This window comes from Hipposideros armiger, unplaced genomic scaffold (assembly GCF_001890085.2).
Source record: "Hipposideros armiger isolate ML-2016 unplaced genomic scaffold, ASM189008v1 scaffold_87, whole genome shotgun sequence".
Taxonomy (NCBI): Eukaryota; Metazoa; Chordata; class Mammalia; order Chiroptera; family Hipposideridae; genus Hipposideros; species Hipposideros armiger.
The window spans coordinates 1,457,301-1,477,406 of NW_017731437.1; the positions used below are offsets into that span (position 1 = coordinate 1,457,301).

Consider the following 20,106-nt stretch of genomic DNA (forward strand, 5'->3'; position numbering starts at 1 on the left):
GAAAGTCCAAAGTAAATCAATACCCCTCCCCCTCTTCCCTACCCATTCACCTCTTAGAATGTGTCCATTCAAATCATCCCCTCTCACTCCCACTTTTGGGGCAGTATTTTCGTTTTTAATGCTCTTCAAATTAGTAATGGCCACTGTTTCCTAAATTAATGCTTCTTTAGCTCTCCCCCCACATTTCTGATGTCTTCGTATACCATTCCTGTTTGTCTCGCTCCCTTTTCCTGGGTTTAGTTCCCTTCTCCCTGCAGTACAGTGAAGGTCCATTAGTGAATGAACTCAGCTTTTTCTTACGTGAAAACGTCTTTATTTTGTTCTCACTATTGAATAACTTAAGCTGGTTACTGAACACTCGGCCAACAGCTCACTTTCCTTAGCACCCTGAAGAGTCATTCCACTGTGGTCTGGCCTCCGCTGTTCCTCCGCAGACATTTGCTGGGTTTCACCATTGTACCTCGGGAGTAATCTGTCTTTCTCTCCAGCTGCTTCTAAGATGCTGTTCTTCCCTTCGGGAGCGCCCATTAGACACAGGTTGGGCCCTCTCATCCTATCCCCCATGCTCTTTACTTCTCTTCCTTATACACCATCTCTTTATCTGTGTAGAATCCCACTTCTTCAGATCTATTTTCGGGTTCATAATTCTCTCTTGAGGTGTGTCTGTTTTGCTATTTAACATTTCCACTGGGTTGTTTTTTTTTGTTGTTTTTTTAGGATTTTTTTTTATTGGGGAATTGGGGGGATGGGAACAGTGCTGGGGAATTGGGGGAAGGGGAACAGACAAGTTGCTGTCATTTTGTTCTTCAGCCTAGTTGTGGAGGATGTCGCTTCACTGGCCCAAGTTGGTACCATCATTGTGCTCTTCCCGGGCGAGGCAGATCAGTCGCCGGCTTCTGGACGGCCGCTCATGGCGGCTGCTGGCCGCTCACGCTGGCTGCTGGCTACATACGGTAGCCCATGGCAACCCACTGCTACAGGGGCAGCAGCCTACGCTGTCGCCGGCGACTCACGGCAGCCCAGCTCCAGGTTGAGCTGTTGTTCAGCATCTTAGCTGTGGAGGGCAGTGTCACTGGCCCTCATATGTGGGATCCGAACCGGGGCCCTCTGGCGTCCCAAGCCAGTTCTTAACCATTGCGCCACTCGGCCAGCCCCTCCGCTACACAGATAAATTGTTTTTAAATGCAATTTCCAAGAGTTTTCATTCTACAGGTTTTGTTTGGTTCTTTTTAAAAATAGTCCTTTTAAGGGTCGGCTGAGTGGCTTAGTTGGTTAAGAGTTGGCTTGGGAGCACAAGCTCTGAGCAGCAGGGCCCTGGTTTGGTTCCCACATGGGCCAGTGATGCTGCGCCCTCTACAGCTAAGATGGTGAACAACAGCTCGACCTGGAGCTGGGCTGCCGTGAGTCGATGGGGATGGCATAGACTGCAGTGGGGCTGGCCGGCAGCGGGCGTGAGCTACCGTGAGCTGCCATCCAATGGCTGGCGAGTGACTACCTCACCCAGGAAGAGCGCAATGATAATAGCAACATGGGCCAGTGAGGCGACGTCCTCCACAACTAGACTGAAGAACCAAAGGACAGCAACTTGTCTGTTCCCCTTCCCCGATTCCCCAATGCTGTTTCCCTCCTCCAATTCCCCAATAAAATCTTTAAAAAAAAATAAAAATAGCCTTTTTAAAATGCACTTATTTTTTCCCTTTGATTTCTATTCTTTCTTTTAGCCTTCCAATCACTTTAAACATTTATATTATCTCTTCTGTTATCTGAAGTTTTTAAATGCTAGAAATCCTCCTTTCTGTTGTGACATCTGACTCTTGCTTATAATTTCTGCATGTTCAGTAATTTCCTAGCAAAAGCCAATCATCTGTGGAGATGGAAGGATTCCACGTGGCCCACACTGTGAAAGGGTCATTCTACAAAAGTTCTGCTTTTCCTTCTGCAAGGAGCTCTAGGGGTGTCACCCGCCTGGAACCCTGTGGGGTTATTGACACAGACTTCAGACTTGGATGTTTCCATCTCTCACAGGAGACACCCCCCCCCAACACCTCAGAGCTCTGGGCAGTGAACACCTCCCTTGCCCTTTCTCTGGCCCCATGGGGGAGACTTCCCCGCATCCCTTTTACCAGGGAATAGCCCTTTGAGGGGATCTGTATTTCAATTCTATACTTTACATGTTCATTAAAATCCAAACTTCTATTACTGTTAGGGCTTGTTTGGGGGTCCAGTAAACACCCCCCGAGAACTGCCACGATATCATAAGCCTACTCTGCTTTAAATTCCCTCTGTGATGCTGGTTTCTTGCTATCTCTTTTCTTTCCTGTAAGATCAGCTATATATTTACAATCTTTGCTATATTCTACAGAGAATGCTGTGATTGCTGTAGGAGTGGTTCCACATTAGCTCAATCTACCGTGTTAGATTGGAAATCTACTCCATTGCGTTCTGGCTTCCGACAAGACTGACAAATCCTCCGCACCTTCATTCCCAATCTGCACGCGACCTGTTTTCTCTTTGGAAGCTTTATCCCCCAGTGTTCGGGAATTATACGATATGTCAGGACTTTTTCCATTCACCATCCTGGAACCCTGTGATCATCTATTCTGATTTCAGAAACATTTCTGATTTCTTTGACATATTTGTCCTCCATTTTCCCTTTCTCTCTTTATAGATCTTCTAGATCTATATTTGATCTTCTAGATCAGATATTTGTATGCTATTTTCTGGTGGTCTTTGTCAATTCTTTCTCCCCCTAATATCATGTTAATTTCCAAGAACTCTTTCTTGTTCAGATTTTTAGAGCATCCTGTTTTATTTCATTGACAAAATATTGGCTCTTATTTATCTGAGGACATTCACTCTGTGTGTTGAGGGTTTCTTCAGTTTACAGTATCAACTTTGTTTCCTCTGATACGTCTTCCTCATTGCTGTTCTAGCCTCTACGCTTCATTCATGTTGGGAGTTTCCTGACTATGTTCAACGATCCTTGACTGTCCGTTCCTATTTAAAAGTGAGTCAATAAGGTATCTCTGTGGCGACAGAACACTGCTGTACCTTGACTGCTGCGGGGGTTACATGAAACAACCCGTGATAAAATGGCACAGACCTGGATGCACATATTGTGTACCAATGTCAGTGTCCTGGTTTTGATACTGTCTGTGGTTATGTAAGATGTAACCACTGGGGAACCTGGGTGAAGGGCCCGGGGGACGGACCTCTCTGTACCATTTCTGCAACTCCTGTGACTCTATAATTATTTCAAAATAAAAAGTAAAAAAATGATGAAAGCTTTGGGAACACAGCAAGGCTTTGGGTGTGAAGGACCACAGAGACTGGGATAGGGTCTAGCTTCTACACTGAGGGACTGTCACAGGCCAGCAGCTGGCAGGTGTGTCTCTGACACTGTTTCTTTTTTCCAGGAGTCCCCTAATCCATGCCTCATGCCTGTCTCAGCACTCTGGGAGCTGGCAGGGACAGGCTGGGACTCCCCCGTTAGTACGCAGGCTTTCACGAATCCCTCTTTCAGTTCAGCCCTTTGCTTCTCCTGAGGTACCTTGATCCAGAGTCTCTTTGGCTCAGCTTTTCCAGAGCATAAACCTCTGCTCAGAGGGGATGAGGATATTCTTGGGTTTGCAGAAGTGAAGCCGTGACTTGGGGTGTCTGACTTCTCCCTATAGATTCTGAACTAATGCCCATCTTTAGGCCCAAACCTTACTTCTGCCTTGAGTGACAGCAGGGACCTCTCCTTGGTCTCTGTGCAGGCAGCAACACTGCAGCCTCCTTGGCTCTGCTCACTCACCGCTCATCTTCCGATTTTGTCTATTACTGCCTTCTCTCCCATTCTTAGTCCTCGTGGCTCCATACATTTAAAAAATATTTTTACTGTAATTTTAGCAGGATTTCTGGAGGAAGTAGAGATAAGTGAATGTGTTCAATCTACCATGTTTACCTAAAGTATATGCCAACCAGATCTCTCTGACCTTAATTTGGCAAAGTATGTACACACAACCATGGGACATATCTGAAGATGGAGAGATGAGAATAAGGCAACAAGAAATCACACATTCAAAAATCAGAAATCCTTCGTTTCGACATTCACCTACTTAATTTAGAGACCAGTTCATCTTCGGAGGGCTCTTCCAGCACTGCTATTCTAAGATTTGAAACAGTGCAGACGGAAAGGAAGCACAGCTGCATTAGAAACTCCCTCTGTCATCTGAAAGGGTCACCTATCTGCTCCTGCAAATGGCTTTTGGTTCCAAATGTCAAAGGAATTTAAAATGCCATAGATTGCTGGGGTTCAACCATGATAGTCAGAAGGATCCAGGGCAAAGCTGGGCTCTGATGGGGGAGACTGTCAGTGTCGTGGCAGGCGTGGGTGGTCAACACTTTACACACTTACAAAATTAAATTAGCTCTTAAATGCTAAACTAAAAACAATCACTGAGAAAGTCATAAAACATAAATAGCAGCACACGTGCCCCTCAGCAGACAGCCGCCCCACTGAAGGATGGCAGATCTGGGAAGCAACCGCGGCCAGGACACACGGAAAGCTCAGGACCGCTACTGCCGAGCACCCCTCTCACACACAGGGCATGTTCTCACACCTCTCAGCATAACCACGTCTTAAACCGGCCAAACAGCTGCAGACACAACTCCGTTATCCAGGTACATTCATGTCAATCAACAGCATGTCGTCATCCTATTGCATAAGAAGTATTACAGTCCATACTATGAGAGACAGCACCAAAAAAAAAAAAGAGTATAGACTTTGCCTTTGAAAAACGCAAATTGTAACTGGCGTACTATGGTTCATGTAACTGGTAAATATTTGAAAGCTTGCCCCACTGTCTGAGACCTATTTAGCACCACCCCTTTCTTAACCTAGGGTAATTGTGGAACCCCAGATATAGAAAATTAGAACTTTGTTCCTGGAAAGATTTTGAACTTAAAGCCCTTTCAGTTTATAAGGGCCTCGAATCCCCTCAAGCATATTTAAACAGGAAAGGAGGTTAAACATAACACATGATGCCTGGCATGGACCCAATGACATAATGACACAGATAGGGCAACTACCAAAGGAAGTAGCCCTCCTGCCAGGCTCTGAAGGACAGAGAGAAGACCCAAATGCAGGGTCCAATGGGCAAGCCAACAAACAACCAATTAAAAGATAGGCAGAGGATTTACCTGGATACACATTTCTCCAAAAAGATACACAAATGGCTAATGAGCACATGAAAAAGATGCTCAAGATCACTAGTCAGAGGAGAGGCCCATCACGTCACACGATTCCACATCACACCCGCTAGGATGGCTAGAGTCAAGACTGAAAACAACCAGTATTGGGGAGGATGTGCAGAAACTGGAACCCTTGTACATTGCTGGTGGGCACATCGAATGGTGCAGCTACTCTGCAAAACAGTTTGGCAGTTGCTCAAAAGGTTAAATGTAGAACTACCACATTGCCCAGCAATTCCACTCCTGAATATGATACCCAAGGGAACTGAAAACATATGCTCACACAGAAACGTGTACACGAATGCTCCATATTCAAAGTAGCCAAAATGTGGAAACAACTCGAGTGTCCATCAACTGATGAACGGATAAACAAAACGTGGCATATCCTGGCCATAAAACGGAAGGAAGCCCTGACAGGTGATACAACATGAGGGAAACCTGAAAGCATGCTGAGTGAGGGAAGTCAGCCACAAAAGGCTGCCTATTATGTTTCCATTCATATGAAAAGCGAACCCACACACAGAAAAGTGGTCGCCAGGTGCTGAGAGGAGTGGGAGATGCATGTGACGCTAATGGGTTTCTTCTAGGGGGATGAAAATGTCCCAAATGTAGACAGTGATGATGGGTGCACAGATCCTTGAATATACTAAAAATCACTTGAATTATATGCGTCCAAAGGTTGAATTTTATGGTTTGTGAATTATATCTCAAATCTGTTTTTATTTATCTATCTATCTATTTATTTTTAAGGCAAGTAGGGTTGAGCTGCAATTAGTGACTACCTGGTCCTCTGGTCTTGAATTGAGTAGAATATTTTCTTTAGATGTGACTCCTGAGTCACAGTGTAAATCCCCTAAATCCTCTGTAGAATTGATCTTATTTTTCAAGTCAAATACCAGAACCCGTCTCAGCTGTAAGAACTCACCAGAAACCTAGAATCAGCACCAATGCCCTCCATTTCCACCCTTAGAAAGTAGGTGATGTCCTTCTGTGGACTGTTCTTTCTTTTAAGTCTCTGTCCACTTGTGGATTCCATCAGCCTTAATCTCAACCACTGAGCCCCTCGGGCCTTAGCTCCTCAACTATAAATAAGAGCGTCAAACCCAATCATCCCTTCAGTGACAGCACTGTGGGCCTAGACACACTGTCAAGTCCAGCAGACGGCAAATAGCATCATCTCGGGAGCTCAGCCAAAACCCCCACCTGCACTGAGCGCTCGATAGTTGCAAAGTCCCCTATGCTGATGTTACCAGCACAGCCGAGGAAGGCTCGAGGTGCGAGGGTCTGTGGGAGAGCTGAGACGGGAGGATGGAAACCCCAACATGTGGGAACAGTCCTTGAGAATTCCCATAAAGCACACGGTCAGAGTCCCTCTGTGAGCTGCATCACCTGGGAAATGGCTCAGGGGAGCCACGTGCATTGATTAGGATAACGCCTCACCCTGGGGAAAGGAAACAGCCCATTTGGCCACAGTCTGCATCCGGGTCGTGGAGGGTCCTTCTCGACTTTAGCCTTTGCTTCTGAAGGGAGTCTAATGGGGAGCCTGGCCTGAACCCTAACACCTCACGAGCAATTCTGACTGAGGCAAAATGCCAAAAGTGGAGGCGAAGGGCACTGGGGGTGTTTCTGGGAGTACTTTTCACAAGAACTGTCTCCCCCACCCAAGCCAAGCATCTTCTGACTCAAATATCTCCATGAGCACGCACCCCCGTCAGTGGCATCCTCTGGCTACTGAGAAATCCTGCTCTATCAGAGGGGTTGGAGCAGGTGCCAAGGAATAATATTAATAAATGCTGACCTACGCTACCCCCAACAGCAAAGCGGGTCTCTCCCTGAAGGGGCACCAAACTGAATCCAATTCAACACTCTGGCCCGAAGGGCAACACTTCAGAGAGAAAGAAGGGAAGTGACATGCCAGGGACGAGTGAGGGACAAGGTGCACTAACGCACTCCCGTTTAAGGCCACAAAGCTAATGAAGAGGAAGGCAGAATCTGACCCAGATCTGCCTGAATCCAGAACAGTTGTACAGAAACGTATGACTTACGTTAAAAAAAAAAGTATACATACATGTATACATACATGCTAGAATATGCATAAAACAAAATAGACCTGGTCATAGAGGCCATCTCTGGGGAATGGAAATGGTGGGAAGGAGATAAATATTTCACTATGTACTCTTTTAAACCATTTGAATGTTGTGTCATCGGCATATATTACCTATTTAACATATAGACACACAGAGAGATTAAGATTTAGGTTTGAGGCAGACGAGCTAGTATTTTCCCCTAAACCTCCAATGATGTTTACTGTGCGAGCTTCCAAACGTGACAGGAAGTTGAAGCAGAGCTAATTCATGGTAGCTACTGACCGGTGAGCTAGGCCAGTGCTGCCCGAAGGTGATCGCATTCAGAGAGTCTGTCTACTGTCCCATCGTGGACACAGCCATCACAGGTCTACGTGCCAACTCCCAGCTCCATGTCTGAGCCACCGCCTGCCTCCCCTGCCTTACTCAACGCCCCCGAGTTCAGCCCTCTGCTCGGGAAGCGCGTGCCCTGAGCAGAAGGCACAACAGGCCAGCCTGCCTCTCCTGCAGAGCTCAGGGACACCCCCTGGCACAAGCAGGTATAATCGAAAACATACCGACAGTCATATGACCTGAGTTCGAGTCCTCTAGAAGCTGCCAACTAACAGAGACTCCTGCATAAGTCACACAAAAATCTCACCATCGTGCTGAGCAAAGAGGCATTCTGAGATGGAAGTGTAAATGGGTATCACTTTTGGGGATGACAGTTGGTAAAATGAATTAAAAGTCTGAAAACTGTATTCTTACCCCTTCACCCAAGTAATTCCATTTAGGAATATATGCTAAGAAATTTAAACATCTAGACAATGATATAATGAAGTATCAAGTTTAAGATGTTACTCACATTATTTCAAACTGAAAACCTGGAAACAATTTGGTCAAAAGGAGATGGGCACATTATTTCAAACTGGAAACTTGGAAACAATTTAACTGGTTAAAAGTGGAGACTGGTTAAACTATCTCCATAGCACTGGCCAGTCAGCAAGGGGCAGCTGTGGCGCCAGTGAAGTTGCCATGTTCTCTGGCAGCACAAACATCTCCGCTCTGTCCCTCACTAGCCGCTTGGCCTTGGGCGAGTTATGGGTCTTCTCTAGGTTTCAGTGTCTTCCTCTCTACAATGGGGACACTGGCCACTGCGGGGGAAGTGTAAGATGCCACATAACGCATGTGTTACACTGCCTGACACTCGCTGAGACGCCACTGATCCTGGCCGGATAAAAGAAGCAATTTCAATCCTTTTCCTCTTGGACTGGTTGTATCATACTCATAACTACCATAGTTTCATCCTAAAAAGACATTAAACCCAATAAAACACCTTAGCAATGACTGTGTGCTACAGGTCCAGGGCAACGGTGGGGAAGCAGGCTTTTCTAACACTAACACTGATGAAAGCACTGCCTGGTTATCGGGAGCACTTAACCAACTTCCCCTCCCTCCTGTGGCCTGTCTTCTGAAAATTTCTGGCAGTTGTATACTTAAAACTTGGGGCAAAGAGGGGGTAAAAAACTGAACCTACTGACATCAACAGGGTTTTAGAAGGACCTATGTATCAATCCAATTCAAAGGCTATTTCCAACCTGGAGAACAGCATGTCAGACACGCAGACTCTCGGACCATCCCAGTCTGACGGCTTCAGAAGAATCGCTATGAACAAGAGTCCAGGTGATTCCACGCACATCAGCCTTTAAGGAGTGCTGGTCCAGATTTCATTCATCTGTGCTCACCCCATCTCCCCACCACTGATACACAGGGGTGGCTCTATCCATTTTTAATAGCTGGTGCCTGGCTTCTTCAAAGTAACAGGCCTGGCTGGCTTAGCCACTACAACTGCAGGCTGTAGAGCCCTGGTGCAGGCAGAGCACAGAGCCCAAGCTGTGTCCCTGGTTCACTTGCAGTTGGGTTGGCATTCTTTTTCCAACAAAGGAGCCTCATACTAAAAAAATCTCCTTAGGTGAGGGCTGCATGCTGATCACCATTCAGAAAACTCACACGTGTGAATGCTGGTTTGCCAGGTCCTTTCAGCTGGGTCACTACAGCTGCTTGTCACAAGAGCGCATTATTCCCATTTGATAAACTGAGGTTGTGAGAGGGGATGCTCCCACCAAGGTCTTGAAGTTACTACAGGTGCTAGAACTCAGGCAGCTTCTGGATGTCAAACTGGTGCTTTTCCCAGATTTGCTCAGAGCCAATACCAAGGACTTGGAGGAGAGCCGGGCAGCGACACCCAGGGAGACGTCACTGGCTTCACAGACCTGGCCTCTCAGCTCTCATCCTGGGGAGCCTGTGGCCAGGAGCATATGTCAATTTCGCTGGGTTTTAACCCTAGAGACAACTGCATCTTGACCATGGTGACACCAGCTCTAGCTAGCTCTATCCTAGCCCTCTGTGCCCCACTCTGCCTGGGGTGCTTCGGAGGGAAGATGCTAAAATAGCAAACTACAATCTGGTACACTGTCATTCGTCTGCTCTCCCACTCAGTGGGATGCCCCCATGTCCTAGTCTTGGAGTGATTATTCACAGTGCACTCAAAAGAGCCCAGCTAGAGCAGCAAATTACATGGTCAACCCACCTGGTACCCAAAGGGGGGAGATGTCAGCTGGTAAGGGACCCACATGGCTCCAGCACAGACCACCAAGCATCTGGGAAAAGGCCAAGAATAAGAATACTTTGTAGGTAAGTGGGAAGGATCTGGCCATTCACTCAAATGCTTCCCATGAGTTTCCAAGTGAGCCATTCAGAATATAAGATTTCACAGAGAGCTTTGTTTCTCAAGAAGCTCCCAATCCAGGGAGAGAGAGCCCAAGAGTATGATCTCGGTGCCACAGAATACCAGAGGCAGGGGACAGCACAAGTGAATTTGAGAGACAGTCATTAGCTGGAGTCAACTGCAGAGGCAGGAGATTAAGCGTGAAACACAGGCGAGGAGCCTTAAACGACGAGCTAAGTAAGGCATGACAAGAGACTGGGTCCTGACACAATTCAACGGGTCATTTGGGAAGTCAGCCCGCGATGCAGCATGCTAGGCTGCAGGAGGGTCTAGAGGCCAGGGGAGATCAGCGTGGGCACGAGGCAGTCAGAGAGTGAACCAGTGTGGTGAAAAGAATGCAGAGGGTGCAAGAGGCATTTTATTTTTTATTTTTTTTTACAAGAGGCATTTTGAACAAAGATTTGATGACAAATTAGAATGGAGGGTCTGACACTGAAGGCACAAGCATTAGAAGAAAAAAATAGACAAATTGAACTTCATGAAAATTTTAAAATATTCTGTATCAAAAGACACTATCAACAGAATATAAAGGCAACCCACAAAATGAGAGAAAATATTTGCAAACTGTATATCTGAAAAGGGATTAATATCCAGAATACATAAAGAACTCCTAAAATGCAACAACAACAACAACAAAACAACCTAATTCAAAAACGAGTAAAGCACTTAAATATACATTTCTCCAATGATATACAAATGACCAACAAGCACATGAAAAGATGTCTAGTATCACTAATCATTGGGGAAATGCAAATCAAAGCTACAACGAGATACCACCCCACACACCGTAGAATGGCTACTATCAAAAAAACATGAAAAAAAAAAAAACTATTGGCTGGGATGTGGGGAAAAAAAGGAACCCTGTGCACTGTTGGCGGGACTGTAAAATGGTATAGCCGCTGTGGAAAACAATATGGCAGTTCTTCAAAACAATAAAAATAGAATTACCATATGATCCAGCGATTCCACTTCTGGGTATCTACCCAAAATAATTGAAAGCAGGATCGTGCAGAGATTTGCACACCCAGTAGAACTCGCACAATAGCTACAACATGGAAGCAACTCAAGTGTCCATCAATAGATGAACAGATAAGCAAAAAGTAGTCTACACACAATGGAATATTATTCAGCCTTAAAAAGGAAGGAAATTCTGACACATGCTACAACACAGATGAAGCTTGAGGACGTTACTGTACGTGAAATAAGTCACAAAAAGACAAATACTGTATGATTCCACTCATACAAGGAACCTAATCAAAACCATAGACACAGCAAGTAGAATGGTGGCTGCCAGAGGCTGGGGGGAGGGAAATTGGGAGAGGGATCACTGTTTAATGGGTATAAAGTTTCAGTTTTCCAAGATGAAAGAGTTGGGGAGACGGATGGTAGTCACGGTGACGTAAACACTATAAATGTACCTAACACCACTGAACTGTACGCTTACAAATGCTTAAGGTGGCAATGTTACATTATGTGTATTTTACCACAATAAAAATAATTTTTTTTAAAGAAAAAAATATTAGGATGGGGGCCCAAGGAGGTAAGTTTAAAATGATCCCAAATGCTGACTTTCAGAAGACCGAGCTTGGGTATGCAGAGGTGAGTGCCGTCGTGTTTTCTAGTAACTTACAATGGCGGGCGGCTCAGACAAAGCTCACGTACATACACTTACATACAGAAAGCAACGACGGCACAATGTTAACTGCTGACTCATGACAGTTGGTAAGTAGTAACCACTGCCCTACTCTTTCAACTTGTCCGTACATTTGAACATTTTTCACACAAAACGTTAGAAAAATTTTTTAAAAAATTCCACCGACCTGCGGATGGGGAGAATCGGTACACTGCTAACAGTTCACACCACCAAGTCTGAGGTTCTAGGGGACGTGATGGAGCTATCAAGTAGCTCTGGGAATGTGATTGGGTGTGGAAGTCATCTAAATGCAGGTACCAGCTGTGGACAAGACCACTGAAGAAAAGATAGGAAGGGAGAAGAGAGGAGAGGAGAGCTCTGATCTTTGGAAAAGTCTCACTGAGAGGGGTAAGAGGAAAAAGACAAAAGGCAAAAAAGATAGACAAATCCAGAACAGCCTGGTAAACAACCCGACAGAAGAAAAGTTTCCCTTATGAGGGGATGCTTGACCCTATTAACCAAAGGGACAAGGACTGAGAAAAAGTCTGTAAATGCAGCGAGAGACCAGAATGCACTAGTCCTTTGTGGCCTTTCACACCCACTAATGTGAGAGTCCAGACCCCGAGCTTAGGTCACAAGGAAATGGAGGCAGGGTGCTGGGATGCCCGAAGCACGCTGGGGGCAGGGAGAGATGCTCTTTCCTCTTTGGCTTGAAGATGATATCATCAACCTCAGGGCCCTCAGCCTCCCTTAAGTAATTAAACAGTCAGAGCAGACCAATATGGGGCTGCTTTCAGCATGGAGTGTGTCAGGTCCTGATGCTCCTGGAAGCCACACAAGAGACACGGACCCACCTGCACTTAAAGGGCCCAGCAAATATATCCAGTCCCCACAGCTTCACCAGTGGCATCAGACGGAGCGGCACCTCCCACAAAAAGGATCAAAATTAAAACAAGGTGGAAAAACCTCATTGGAGCTGCTAAGTGTGAAAGACCAGCTCTCACTTGCAAGATGCAAATGAAGAAGGCTTTTCTTAAGACTGCAGGCATCTCTCCTGCTAGCTGGGAGTTTTGATTTTATTGTTGGGTAGAACTGACTGTCCCCACCCCTTTTTTGCACCATTCAGTGTCTTAGATTTAAAAATGTTAAATTGTCACAGAACGAATCTTCACCAGATATAGCTACACTGTCAATTTAAACCAAAAGTGACATGGTAAACATCTTATTTCTTTGAGCTGCAGAAAATTTAATATTTTGGGTCTCTCAAAATATGCAAACAAACCAAAATCCCCTCAACCAGTCAACCAGATTTAACCCCAAAAGGACATTCATTCCAGTACTTATCGCCTAGGTGAATACATCTGAACCGTGTTATCATTTGCCTCAACATTTAAATCACAAGAACTTGCATTCCACAATCCTGCTTCAGGAGAACACGGTATCACTGTGGGCAAAATTGACTGAAAGATCCATCCAACACAGTCAGCCTGGGCTGAAGGACATGAAACCCTCAACCGCAGAGCACAGCTGAAGAGAGAAACAGGGCAAGTAACCTTGGAGTAGATAAACCCAGAGGGTTATCCATTAACATGATTCAATTTGATTCTGAACTACAAAACATTCCAGTAAGCGTTTCGCTCCTCCCTGTCCCTCCGTGTCCGTAACCACCCGTCAGGTGGCTCCTAACAGAGCCCCTTGAGGCTGGCGGAAATGTCAGAAGCAAGCAGTTTGGAATGTGCAGTCCCGCTCAGCAGGAGCTGCCAGAGGAGCTGCAGCAGCACTGAAACCTCGACCTTCTGGGGCTTGACATCCAGTCGCTGGGCAAGGGGAGCCTCAGGGAGGAGCCGCAGCTAAAACACCAAAATCATCATAAACGTAAGTGACAGCATCTTATAAACGGAAAAGCACTTATACACCGTCCTGACTGCTGTTTCCCTCCCTTTTGAGTATCCATTTAAATGAGAGCCCTCCCACCCCCATCCAGAGCGGGCTAAGCTCTGGGCAGGGAAACTTTGAAAGCTCCTATCAGTCAGAATAGGGACACAGATCAATGTCCTCCTGGGTTAAAGCTACAGGATGGCTCTTTAAAAGAGAACACACTCGTCACAGAAATCACCCTGAATCCCACTCTGACGGGACCACCAGGGACAGCTGACACTGATCACGGGCCCAGCACTGTTGTAGCGTGTTGGCCCCGGAGAGGTTCCACTGGATTTCATGAGGCCTGTGGGCAAAATAGTAAACAAGAGAGAAAAAGTTCCTCTTGCTAGAAGAGGAAAATGAGAAAGAGAAAAGCGGGGATAACAGTGAAGCGGGGCTGGGGAGGGTGTAAGAACTTTAATGTCCTAAAACCCTAATGGGTGAGGAGGACACACACAATCAAGTTCAGGGCACTGAAGGGAAAAGGGACTGGAGCTGGCAGGACTCTCAGCCTCTCTCCAAGGGGCCCTTTGGAACCTGTCTCATGACTCAGCATTCCCAGCAGGGGACAACAGGAGCAAGAGGGGACGAGAGCAAGACAGGGGGCAGGAGGTCTTTGGAGGCAGGAGGTCAAAGTGCATTTCCTAACAGAAATGCCAGTTATTATACCTGGACTTGTTTTGCTAGGGGCAGGGTGTCAAGGTGGGAATAAGCCAGCGCTGGAATGAATCATGAATCAGACTTACAGAGGTTGCTTTCATTCAACATCTAGGGGCATTCACAGGTTCCCCAGAAGTAAAATGTATTTTTTGACAGGTATTTTGAAAATGACTGAGGGGCCAGGGAATGAAAAATGTAGAACAGAAGCATGCGCCAAGTGCAAGTCAGCGTTTCTCCCATACTGCTCCCCAGCCTGACCTCCCTCCCTCCAGGCCACTGGTACACCCTCTGCACATCCCTAACCCTGCTCCGTCCTCGCCTCACCTGAGGTTACAACTCCTGCACTAAGACTTTCAAGTGTTTAAAGACTGGATGATTCACTCCAGCCACAGGGAACTCAAGACTCATGTGTGATCAGTGTACTCAGAGAGAGTAATGATCTATAATCCTGAACTTCAACATTCTCAGGTGAGGGCAAACTATATTTACTTCAGTTTGTGTTCAGTGTGACATTGGACAAGTTACTTAACCTCTCTGTTCCTCAGTTTCCTCCTCTGAAATATGGGGATAGTAATAGTACCTAATTCACAGGATCGTTGTATTAAGTGACTAATACACAAAGAGCACTCAGAGTGCCTGGCACATAGCAACACTATATAACGTTGGTTCTTATTATCTTAAAATACAAAAGCAATACTCTACCATCCTTGCAATTCATAATCTCATTATCTGTCTTGGGAATTTCAAAAGATGTTTTCCAGATTCTGGGACATATACATACATATCTATTCATTCCATCTCCTCCTGGAGGCTGGTGGACATTCGCAGGTGTTACTTAAATGTGCATTGCTGAATTTCTTAAAAAGTAACAGAGGAGTGAAGTTCATGAGTATTTATAGGTGAGGTGTAATAAAGAAGTCACATCTGTAATGCACCGGGTCACAAGCAACAACAGTTAGGAATTCCTGTACTGCTGAAACAAACCCCTCCGTGCACCTTTTGCTTTCAAAGGTGCCTCTCTGGTACAGCATCACGCTGTGACACACAGGGTGGATCTGTCTGACAGACGTCACAATGGTGTCTGCTAATAGCCAAGTAGCCACCCCAGGCACCACCCACCTACGCTTCTGGTTATTCCACCTGTGCAGGCTCACTTCAGAGGCTAGACAGACAGACCTCGTATTTTATTGCACAGAGAAAATGAGGCAATGACTAGGCCAAGGTCATTCAGAGTAGGTGACAGCCAAGGAAGAGCACCCAAGGGTCTTGACTTCCCGTTGCAGGACACAAACACACACCCCTCATCTGATGAGAGTGCCCTTGAGTCAGGCGGCAAGCCAGGCAGAGGCATATCAAGGCACCGAGAGGCGGGGAAACCAGAGGACAAAGAATACAATCACAGAGCAGCTGTGAGAGTCTACAGTGCTGTGATGCTATCTGAATAAAATACAATTAAATGCACTTAGTCCTGCTTCTTGGTTAACCTTACCTAACTTCTTCCTCTTACATCACTGAGAACAACTGCTTTTAATGGGTCCAGCACCTGAACAGGTGAGGCAAGCAAACTTCACATGCTATGATGCCACACCTAAATAGCTTTCCCCATGGAAATGCTGGCTTGAGTAGGAGCCAAAAATAAATCGAAAAGCTAATTCTTGAGGGACTTGTCATCAGGGAACACACACACACACACACACACACAAACACACACACACACACACAGCACCTCATAAGGAGGCTAATCACAGACACAGCTTTAATTTAGAAACATTAAATCGCAAATCAATTGAGACTCTGAATGTTGTGGCAACTTAAAGCAAATAACACACAAGAGATGGGAAAACTAAAGCAGGAACAGGAAGCCCCAAACTTGGACCGACAGACAGTAGTCTGCTCGCTTGCCCACAGGGGCCATTCTGCCCAACTGTGACAGATGAAGACCAGAAAGACCCACCATGTCTAACCAGTGCTCAAGAAGGTGAAGCGGCTGTGGGCATTTGGCTTTATTCTGAAATTTTACTCAAAGGATGACCACTGATGGGGAAGGGGCAAGTCTCCACAAAGGAGATCTGTGGCCAATCAGGAAAGGTTTCAAGTGGATAAATCAGTTCCCACGCTGAAGGGGTCAGGAGAACGAGGAAAGAAAGGAGCACAAGCTGTGGGCTTCTTTTAAGTCCTAAAGAAGCTTAAGTTTGGCTGCTGGAAGCCTCACAAACTGGACCATAAATTTTGCAGTTTCAAGAAAAAACTACTTATTTTATTTCTGTTGCTAAAATTCATGAACTGGCCAGAAGCGGGTAGGGCTTGCTGGCCAGCCTCTTCAGCTCTTTTTGAAGGTGTTCATTAAGAATGTAAAACAAATTAAGAGACTAATATCAAGCCTTTACTCAATGCCCACTAAATTAACATGAAAACTATAAAAATACTCCACAGCTCACTCCACACTGAAAGAACACTATTAAAAAAATTCCAATAGGTGGCAGCTTAAAAAAAAAAAGTTTGCCAAGACCGTCACCACATTATTCTAGCAATAATAACTGGGTTCTCAAGTCTCATAACCAGATTAGTGATAGAGAAGTCAGAGCTTAAGTGCTCTGTCTCAATCTAATAGTCTTTCCTTTACAGCATGCTGCTACCGCGATAGCGATGGGTTTATAAGGAATGGGAAGTGAGAATGAAAATCTCCCTAAACCCACGCTGCAAGGTCCCAGGACCCACCCTACCACCCCAGTTGGTGGCCAGCAGCAAAGCAGATGCTCAGCTGACCAGGGCCATCTGTGCCTACCACACATGGTGATGAGAGCTACCTATCAGGTAGAAACGCTCCCCCGCCCCCCAAACAAAGCTATTCTCAAGTCCTAAAAGAAAAACTGGGTCCTGCCATCCATACACGGGCACTACAAGCCATCACTTCCTAGAATTTCTATGCCCCTGAGCTTTTGCTAAGCCCAGAAGCCTCAGAAACTCCAATGGCAAAAGAAAACACCATCACTGTTGTCACAATGGATTCCAACAAATTCAAAGGAGGTCACAAGAGGGCAGCTTCAAAATACATCCAAGCTGGTGCCTCAAAGTTATTTTCTATTTAATTCCAAAATAGGTATTTTAAGCATATAATTACACATGGTGGGGGGAGGCAGAGGGAACATAACTATAAACAAAGTTAACCACCAAAGTCAAGATGAGCAGGAACAGCAACTGATAAACACGGCAGCCGCTGGTGGCGAGCGGGGCCTGCCTCCCTGAGTGCCGGGGCAGGAGGCCATGACACAGTCAAACAAGCTGCACTCCAGAAGCCGCGAACCTCTAGAGAAGGTGGTTAGGGGATAACATTTTTCAAAAACCCATGGAAAGACATCAGCAACCATTTGCTGGTAAGACAATGTACAAACACAGTATGTATACAGAGCAACAATCTTCCCAACAACACTGGTGGTAATTTTTAACTAGTACTCTGCTGCAAAAAGTAGTCTTTTCCACATACTTTTTCCATGAACTTACAATTTTCTCTTCCAGTCAGAGAGGCTATCGCCTGACGCGCATTTCTCTGAGGGGAAGCCAGGTGCCCTGTGTGTGTATTTGTGTGTCTGTGGGTGCCGGCACACTGGCGAGGAAAAGGACCCTGCTGGTGCCAGCAGTCACTTGCCACTAGGAAATGGATCACTGGCTCTTCCTGGAAGTGGGGCGCATGCCCAAGCCCTCATCACAGAACCCCTCTGTAGCGTGGCACGAAGCCCTCTTCCTCTGTTGCTTTCGTCTTGCTATGTGAGAAACCCCGATGAATTTCTGAAGTGCCTTCCCTGGAGAGCAGGCGTCTCAATCCCAGGCAGCTAGAACAACCCAGTCCTGATTCCTGCTTAGAAATGTTTTCTTGAAGGGGAGAAGGGGGAGGAGACGAAGAAGGAGTGAAAGATACTGGCTTATGTGTGTGTGTGTGTGTGTGAATCACTGATAGGCATTCACTCAGGAAAACAAGACACGAAAAGCCACCAAGCCAACCCTGGTTCAAGGTTTCAGGTTTCTGACGATAAAACCCCTTGGTTTCAATATTCACCAGCCTCACCCCAAAACCATCTGGAAATCTGATGTGTGCTTCACAGCCTCAGGGCAAGAAAAGCCCTTCAGGTTTCCAGCGGGTGGCTCTCCTCCACCCATGGCCGTCCAGTGTCTTTTTCAAGACGTCCCACTGCACTCAGGAGTCACCAATGCCAGTCGCAGCTGTCACATCCCCCTCCCCCAGTACTATTAATACGGAGGCTTTGATCGTTGGTGATTTTACTCACAAAGTTTCCCGCAGCAATGAACATGAGACGACACGGTAAAACAAAAAGGGGTTAGGTTCCTTCACCCGTAACAACGCATTCTGCAATCTAGTGAACTTCTTGGGTTTTTGTGTCGGCCGAGATTTTCACCGCTATCTGTTTTGGGGATGCCCACAACCCCTCCCTGCACCGACCAGGCACGGCCCTCCTTTCTGGATGCACAATGCAGTATGTAGTTCCTCGGGGGTCAGCAAAACGCCGCACTGGTGTGATAACGCCCAGCGTGCCTCAGAGCCCGAGGAGTTCCCCACGGTAGTGGGTCCACGTCCATAACCTTGAGGCCCACACCACAGTATAGCCTGCAAGTCCCTCCGTGTGGGGAAGCCACGGGGCCCGGTGGCCCAGGGCTGGTGCAATGACTTTGCACCGGAGCGTCCCCTCCGCTGAGGCTTATCCTCCCACCTCGGCCCACTGCAGTGGCACCATTCCCGGCAGCGCCTCGCACGCCTCCCCTCCCGGCCTAGGGGGTCTAGCAGTTAACCGACCCTCCGTCAGCCCCCAGCCCTGGCCGGCCCGCCGCACCTTGGTCTCCTTCACGTGCTGCTTGACGCCCTCCGGGTACCACTGGACGCGCACGTAGCCGCGGCGCAGCGGGCTGGCCCGGCCCTCCTCGTGGCCCGCGCCCCCCGCTTCGGAGCAGCCGGAGCTCCCGCGGCCCTCCTCCTCGCCCTCCGAGTCCGAGTCCTCGCCGTGGATGAGGCGCACCAGCCCGAAGTGTACGGAGCCGCGGTAACGGCCCGACACCAGGTCGTGAGAGAACAGCAGCCGTTGCGAGCCGGCTTCGGGGCCGGAGTCCGAGGACGGCCCGGAGGCCGAGTCCGGGGCGGGCGCCGGGGCCGGAGCGGGGGCTGCGTCCGGGGCTGGGGCCGCCTCCGGGACCGCGGCCGGGGCCTGGGCGGGAGCCGGAGCTGCGGGTGAGGGCGCTGCGGGATCCGCCATAACTGCTCTGCGCGAGTCTCGGGCGGCGGCGGCAGTGGCAGCGGCGGCCGAGGCACGGGGAGGCGGGGCCAGCGGTCGCTGGGGGCGGGGCCACGGCGTGCTTACGTGATCCTACGTGCCGCCGTCGTCAGGGAACCGAGATGCGGTTGCTAGGAGCTACCGCCTCGTCGCTAGGGGACGCTGGAGATGCTGCCGTGTGGGCGGGGGATAAAGGATGGACTCCACGAGGTAGGGGCGGGGCCGGAGGGGATAAAAGTAAAGGGGGCGGGAAGGGGTGGGGACCGAGGTGGAGGAAGTGGAGTGGTCACCGAGGAAAATGGGAGTGGCCGACGTGGGGCGAAGGATGGTCCCGAGACTGTCAACAACACTTAATGAGATCCCTTGGCATCTCCTGTCTAGTCCTAGGCACTGGGCGGGGTACAGAAAGAGCAAGACACAGCCCTTGTCCTCTAGGTGTTTACAACCTAGTCGGAGAGACAAAACATGTACATATTAAATTGCTAAAAAGTGACTCCAATTCAGCTTGGAAGCAAGGCTATAATACGT

The 20,106-nt window shown here is 47.5% G+C and overlaps 1 protein-coding gene across 1 annotated transcript in view; it reads right to left on the bottom strand.

Annotated features, from left to right (window-relative positions):
• Nucleotides 1–19,621, bottom strand: part of UBE2O (ubiquitin conjugating enzyme E2 O) — a 50,927-nt gene extending 31,306 nt beyond the window's left edge. Inside the window, exon 1 of the mRNA XM_019644486.1 lies at nt 19,144–19,621. Within this exon, the coding sequence (XP_019500031.1) occupies nt 19,144–19,560 (417 nt within the window). The 5' untranslated portion in view covers nt 19,561–19,621. The remainder of the gene's footprint in view (nt 1–19,143) is intronic.
• Nucleotides 19,622–20,106: the final 485 nt, after the last annotated feature.